The sequence below is a fragment of the Gossypium hirsutum genome, chromosome A03, assembly GCF_007990345.1.
Source record: "Gossypium hirsutum isolate 1008001.06 chromosome A03, Gossypium_hirsutum_v2.1, whole genome shotgun sequence".
NCBI classification, from domain to species: domain Eukaryota; kingdom Viridiplantae; phylum Streptophyta; class Magnoliopsida; order Malvales; family Malvaceae; genus Gossypium; species Gossypium hirsutum.
The window spans coordinates 75,597,993-75,604,718 of NC_053426.1; the positions used below are offsets into that span (position 1 = coordinate 75,597,993).

The 6,726-nt window shown below is 35.3% G+C and overlaps 1 protein-coding gene across 1 annotated transcript; it reads right to left on the reverse strand.

The window, feature by feature from the left end:
• Positions 1 to 4,054: 4,054 nt before the first annotated feature.
• On the reverse strand, positions 4,055 to 6,389 carry LOC107948303 (glutamate decarboxylase 4). The gene is made up of 6 exons (XM_016882803.2): positions 6,134 to 6,389; positions 5,840 to 6,044; positions 5,331 to 5,746; positions 4,977 to 5,230; positions 4,835 to 4,887; positions 4,055 to 4,730 (listed from the first exon to the last, which is right to left on the reverse strand). The coding sequence occupies exons 1-6, from the start codon at positions 6,217 to 6,219 to the stop codon at positions 4,245 to 4,247; spliced, it is 1,500 nt and encodes a 499-aa protein (XP_016738292.1). The 5' UTR covers positions 6,220 to 6,389; the 3' UTR covers positions 4,055 to 4,244.
• Between the last annotated feature and the right edge of the window lie 337 nt (positions 6,390 to 6,726).

Genomic DNA, 6,726 nt, shown 5'->3' on the forward strand with positions numbered 1-6,726 from the left:
CATGTATTCAAATGTTTTCGAGTCACCAAGACTTGATCAAGTTTAAAACTTTTTTGAACTGTGTTTAAACTCTTTAATATAGGCCTACGAGGCCTCAAACATTCATTGGAAACCATTCGGGACCAATCCGGGTCCTTTAACTAACCTTAGAAAAATAACTCTTAAAACAGGGCACACGCTCGCATGGAAGGGCAACACGTCCGTGTGGTCATTATAACACGGTCATGCTGATTGCCCGTGTGACACACACGGCCTAAACATCTAGGGACACGCCCATGTCCCATGCCCATGTGAATTAAATTCTAAATTCGAACCTACATGGGTTTTTACAAAGTCTGACACACGTCCGTGTCTATAGCTGGTGTCTCTCACACGGCCATGACACGCCCGTGTCTTAGCCCGTGTCTAAAAACCTTGACATTCTGTTTTTGACGTCAGCATCTAATTTAGGGCACACGGCCAAGGTACACGCTCGTGGCCAGAGGCCGTGTCCTCCACATGGCTGAGACACACGGCCGTGTCTCTACCCACGTGTTTACTACCATGCATTCTAACTTACAAATTTTACGTGCAGGGGACACACGACCGAACAACATGCCCATGGGGCTGACCGTGTGTCACACACGGCCTAAACACATACTCGAGTGTCTACCCGTGTGGATAATATAAGGCTATCTACCAAGCCTTTACCATCTTGAAACACAATCTAACATCAACCAACGTATCAAAGATTAACTTAATATGATTTCTCAACCAAACAACCATAACTAAGACCTATATACATTACATATACTCAACCATGCCAACAATTTCACATTCATGAAAGACTAGCTTGCATTCACATAATAACTTTCAATATTAGCCATTTTCCATGGCCTTATACAAAATGAATCAAATGCTAAGGTAAGCCATCACATTTGGCCAATTAACAATGACACAAAACTCAAAAGTCTAAGTTCCTATACATGCCATATTCAAAATGATAAATCTAATTATACTGAATGCTTCAGCTGATAGTGTGATCGATGCCTCCGACGTCTGTTGATCCTCGAGCTAGTTAGGCGGCACTATAAAAAAAGGAAAAGAGAGGGAGTAAGCATAAAGCTTAGTAAGTTGTATTCAAATAAATATAACAGCAACTTTACCATTCATCATCATGTTTATAATACAAAGTAGGCATAAGCACAACTTACTTATCACTACCCAACACAATTCACATAGCATATATTGAGCTCACATCTCATACATTTCAAATAGGTACTTGTACCACTCACAACATGGTTATACCTTTCTCGTTTAACTTAAACTGTAACTCACCGCTGAACCATTTGGAATACTATCGGATATTCACTTAGCCTCAAACATAGGGTATAATGCCGATGCCATGTCCCAGACATGGTCTTACACTGGCTCATCCATCAAGTAGATGCCATGTCCTAGACATGGTCTTACACTAACTAACGGAATCGAGGCCGATGCCATGTCCCAGACATGATCTTGCACTAGCTCTCACATATCCATGCCGCTGCTATGTCCCAGATATGGTCTTATACTGACACCTCTATACGTGCTGATGCTATGTCCCAGGCATGGCCTTACACTAACACATCTCGTAGCCGATGCATGTCCCAGACATGTCTTACACTAGCACACAAATAACCCGACTGTCATGGCATGAATATCCAATTTATTTCCTAAGGTTCAAAAGAAAGTTCCACTATCTCAATATTCATCATATAATCATTTCCACAAACAAACAATTTATGTTATATCAATTCAAACACATATAATACCAATGTAGTTGTATTATTTACATACAACTTACCTTGGTATACAAAATGTAGACGACTAGTTCGGCTTAGTCCACTTGTTTTGCTTTTCCTTGGTCTAGGCCTGGATTTTATATTTCTTGATCTAAAATAATAAAAATTCATCTATTTATTCACTAGATAAATTTATACAATCAAAAATTCACATTTTTGACAAAATGACCATTTTACCTTAGACTTTCACAAAATGACCATTTTACCCCTAGGCTCAAAAATCAATTTTTATCGAATTTATTCATGCCTTAAGTCTATCTGAACCCTTTTTACTCTTATAGCAACCCAAAATTTCCATTATTTTACACATTTATTGCCTATTTTTATAACTTATGCAAAATGGTCCTTAGTCAGGGTTTCCATGACAATTACTTCACAAAAGTTGTTTATTTCACAACCATGATTCATTTCCTTCTATAAAATTTCAGAAAACAACATGAATAATCTCATGGTAAAACCCTAGACTCTCAACCATTTTTCAAAATAGTCCTCCCATTAGCTAGTTCGTGCCACAAGGGTTCTAAAAGTACCAAAATTATCAAAAATAATTATCTAAATCACTTACTTGACAGGGAGATGAATGACTGAAAGTTTTAAGCTTCAAAACCCTTACTCTTGCTGAAAATTTTGGTGAAGAAGGAGATGAGAAAGGGGTGATATCATCCCTTGTTTATTTTATTTCTTTTTAGTCAAATAAGCCACCAAATTTTTACCTAACATTTGACTATCTAAATTATTTGTCTCTTGGCCGGACAAGCACTATTCTAGGGTCTATTTTCCCTTTAAAGGCCCTCAATTTATGATACATGACAATTTAACACCCTTAGCTATCAAATTAAGACTTTTTCACTTTATGCGATTTAGTCCTTTTTCACAATTAAGCATGAAATCGCTAAAATTAACTCACCAAAATTTTCATAATCTCATATAATCATGTCAAAATACATAAAATAATATTAAAAATAATTTCTCCGCCCTCGGATCAGTGGTCCCAAAACCGCTATTCTGACTGAGCCCAAAATCGGGCTGTTACAATATGTCCTTATACTCTTCAAAATTTTAGAATTTATTTACTATACTTTTATTTTTTTAGGAATTTAATCCCTCTACTTTTTTAGATTTTAGAATTTAGGTCCAACTATTAACACTTTTTTTGTCAAATTTGTTGGTGTGACATTTTGAAATAAAAAAAACTCGGTAGCCATGTAATTAAAAAATGAAGTTGTAATTAACATTAATTTAATAAATAAAATTTAAGAGCGTTAACAATTAGATTTAAATTTTGAAATCTAAAAAGTAGAGAGATCAGATTCCTAAAAATAAAAGTAAATTGACCAAATTTCAAAATTTTAAAGAGTACAAGGACTTATGACATATTTTAACAAAATTTATGTAAGTATTAATTTTAAATTGAGTTAAATCTCAAAAATATACATGATCTATGATTTAATATGTAATTGTATGCATAAACTTTAATTTTTTGTAATTTTATACATGAAATTTTGATTTGATCCAATTCTTGTAAATTATTAACACAATTATTGATATAACATCGTTTTATGTTTATGAATTGCATGCATAAATAATTATATTTATTCAATATAAAAAAAATTGATGTATTTATTTTTTTAAATGTGTATGATTAAATCAAAATTAAAGTTTGAAGTATACATTTGAACTACAATTAGAGTTTTACATGCATAATTGTATCAAATTAAATTTCATGTATGCAATTGTACATTAAATTAAAATTAATGTATAAATATGATACTTTTTTTCCTTTTAAATTTGCATATATTAGAATTAATTGAGCCATTGTGACGAATTGATTTTCTTCTATTTTCGGTCCATTTTCTTTCTTCGTGTTCCTTGACTCTATTTTTCTTTGACACGTTTTCTTGACTTATTAAATAAATGAGCTTCCATTGACTAGTCCTACATGACAGATGCTTATTTATGTTATTGGATTCTTTTTTGAAGTATTCATTTTAATATTTATATTTAAACATGAAGTAAAAATATAATATTTTAAATATATGAAGAAATTTAAAATTTTGAATATTATTGTATTAAATAATTAGATGAAATTCAAATAGCATATAACAATACTTCCATTAAAAAAGACTGGTTTGATTACATTAGCAATACCAGGATTGTACTGCACTTCTTTGATTGGTGATTTACTGGAACAGAGTTTCAAAATTACAAAACTTCTTAAATCACAAGCATTATATTGAAGTCAAATTTAGTATTGAGAAATTGTTTCGATTACATATTAATTGTTCAACTCCGAAATAACATGCTTCATTTGCTCACCATGCTGAAGCTTGAAGAATAATGGGGTAAAAACCAAAAGGCTAAAAACAAATAACGTCAAAAGAAGAACAGATGAAAAATTGAGTATAGGTGTTAGAACAAGTCCTAACAAATCTGGGTTTTGTTGTTAGATTTCCTCTCAGTGACATATTTCTTCCAGTAAGCAGTGATTTCCCTCTGAGTCTCAATAGCAGTCTTCTTAACAGTGCCATTTTTAACTTGTTCCTGTTTCTCAGTGGCTAGTCTGGCATTGAGCTTTGCAGGGAGGGCATCGAACTCATGGACCACTTTTTGGATGTCAAGCACAAGGCGCTCAGCCAAGGTTCGAGAGAAGTCTTCCCTGATGACAACACGAAGCACGGTGATGTGCTGAGCATCTGCTGGCATGGTGTATGCAGGCACAATCCAACCGTATCGGCGCAACATCTCCGATATCTCGAACTCGTCGTGCCGCTTGTTGTCCTTGAGAGAAAATGCCACTAAAGGCACCCCATCGTCCTTTGACACGATGTTGAAACGCCCTGTTTTCTCCAATCCTTCTTTAAGGACCATAGCGTTTTCATGGCAGTTCTCCATCACGTTTTTGTATCCCTGTAGTTAAATAAAAACATCATTGCACCACATTAGGCCTATACGTGGAAACGTGAAAGCAAAAATTGTACAGTAGAAAGCCCTAACTATAGCTAGTTTCTCACCTCATGACCCAATCGGATTAATTGATAGTACTGAGCAATAACTTGGCTGGAACCTGCAGATGACGGATTAAAAACAAGTTTAGCGTTGGTTTTGATGCATATTGTCAAGGAAATTGGGATGGATAATCAGCGAGTGATTCACCTTTGGAGAAATTGAGAGTGAAAGTGGGTTGATCAGCTCCAAGGTAGTTAATGTGGAAAATAAGTTCTTCAGGCAAGTCATCCTTGCTTCTCCAGATAACCCAACCGATTCCAGCATAAACAAGACCATATTTATGGCCACTAACATTAATACTCTTCACAAGAGGAAGCCTGAAGTCCCATTCAAGCTCTGGGTACAAGAATGGTGCAATAAATCCACCACTAGCTGCATCAACATGAATTGGGGTATCCCATCTGTACAAGAGACAAGTGGAGATGGACATATTAATAAATTTAGCACTTAATAATATATCAAATTATTGAAATTTTATGTTAGTGGAAAATTGACATATACCCAGTTTCCTTATTTTTCTCCACCAAGAGATCATTTAGAAGCTTGACATCTTCGAATTCTCCATTGAGGGTGGAACCCAAGATAGCTGCAACACAGATGGTGTTTTCATCAACCAATTCAACAGCTTTGGCAGGGTCCATCACATAGTAACCTTCCCTCAGCTTCACTTCCTTCAACTCCACTTCAAAGTAACGAGCGAATTTCTCCCAACACACCTGAACATTGGCTCCTGTCACGATGTTGGGCTTATCATAAGGTTTGCCTTCAGCCTTACGTTTGTTCTGCCACTTTCTCTTGAAAGCAAGACCAGCCAACATGATTGCTTCCGATGACCCAACTGTTCCCACTCCAACAGCAGCCTCCGACTCCCCAAGCGGTGCGTTGAACAAGTGTGCTATCATGTTCACACAACGATTCTGCATAAAAAAAAGTACATTCTGTTAAACCTTATTTCAGGATATCAAAATAAAAAGAAAATTTGCTAAAAGCAAAACGAAATATATATATACCTGGAGCTCGGTGGTGACAGGATACTCATCCATGTCAACATAGTTCTTGTTAATGGCATCCATTATAAGCTTATTACATTCGGGTTCCATCCAGGTAGTAACAAAAGAGGCTAGGTTTAACCTTGGGTTTCCATCAAGCATCAGCTCGTCATTGATGATCTGAAATGCAGCCTCTTTTGGTACTGAGTTCTCCGGCATCTTGAACCTGCAATATTTTCCATACAGATTAGCATGAACTCATTATCATGCATCCAGTCCATGGAACTGAAAGTTGGATTGAGATGATGGGATTACCTGGGAAGTGAGTTGCGGACATAGCGAGAGGCAAAAGTGGAGTGAATTGAGACATCGGTCTCAGAAGCTGTCTTAGATAAAACCATGATTGATGTATTACCAAATTAAGGAACTGGAAAAATGAATGAAATGAAGTTTGAAGAGAACAGAGAGAGAGAGAGAGAGAGATGAAGAAGGAAGGTAATCTTAAAGCAAAAGCTGTTTGTTTGCTTGGTGGAGGAGACATCTAGAGGCCAATGGTATTTGTAGTGATATCTAAACAGCGTGGAATCGGTATTGTTCAAAGACTTAGCCCCCCTATTCGGTCAATTTTCTTTAAACAAACACAAACTACCACTTTCACACCTTTCCAAATTCGAACCATTATTATTATGTAACGTATAGACTATTATTATTATAATAAAATACAGATTTGCAAATTATTCTATACATGGAGTTGTATTATATATATTGTAGTCTTAGATTTATGCATGAATAATCAAAATATCCTTAAATAAAAATATAATCGTACTTTAGCGCATTTGAATAAAAAAAATTTTGCAATAAAAAAAATATCAATATCAGTCGAGTTAAATTAGAGTAGGTTTAGATGT

Excerpts from the sequence above, each read along its gene's own strand:
- LOC107948303 (XM_016882803.2), bottom strand. The coding sequence starts at position 6,219 with ATGGTTTTATCTAAGACAGCTTCTGAGACCGATGTCTCAATTCACTCC. Across the intron at positions 5,231-5,330 it reads GAGAAAAATAAGGAAACTGG|ATGGGATACCCCAATTCATG; the intron begins GTATATGTCAAT and ends TCTCTTGTACAG. Across the intron at positions 4,731-4,834 it reads TAATCCGATTGGGTCATGAG|GGATACAAAAACGTGATGGA; the intron begins GTGAGAAACTAG and ends ATTTAACTACAG.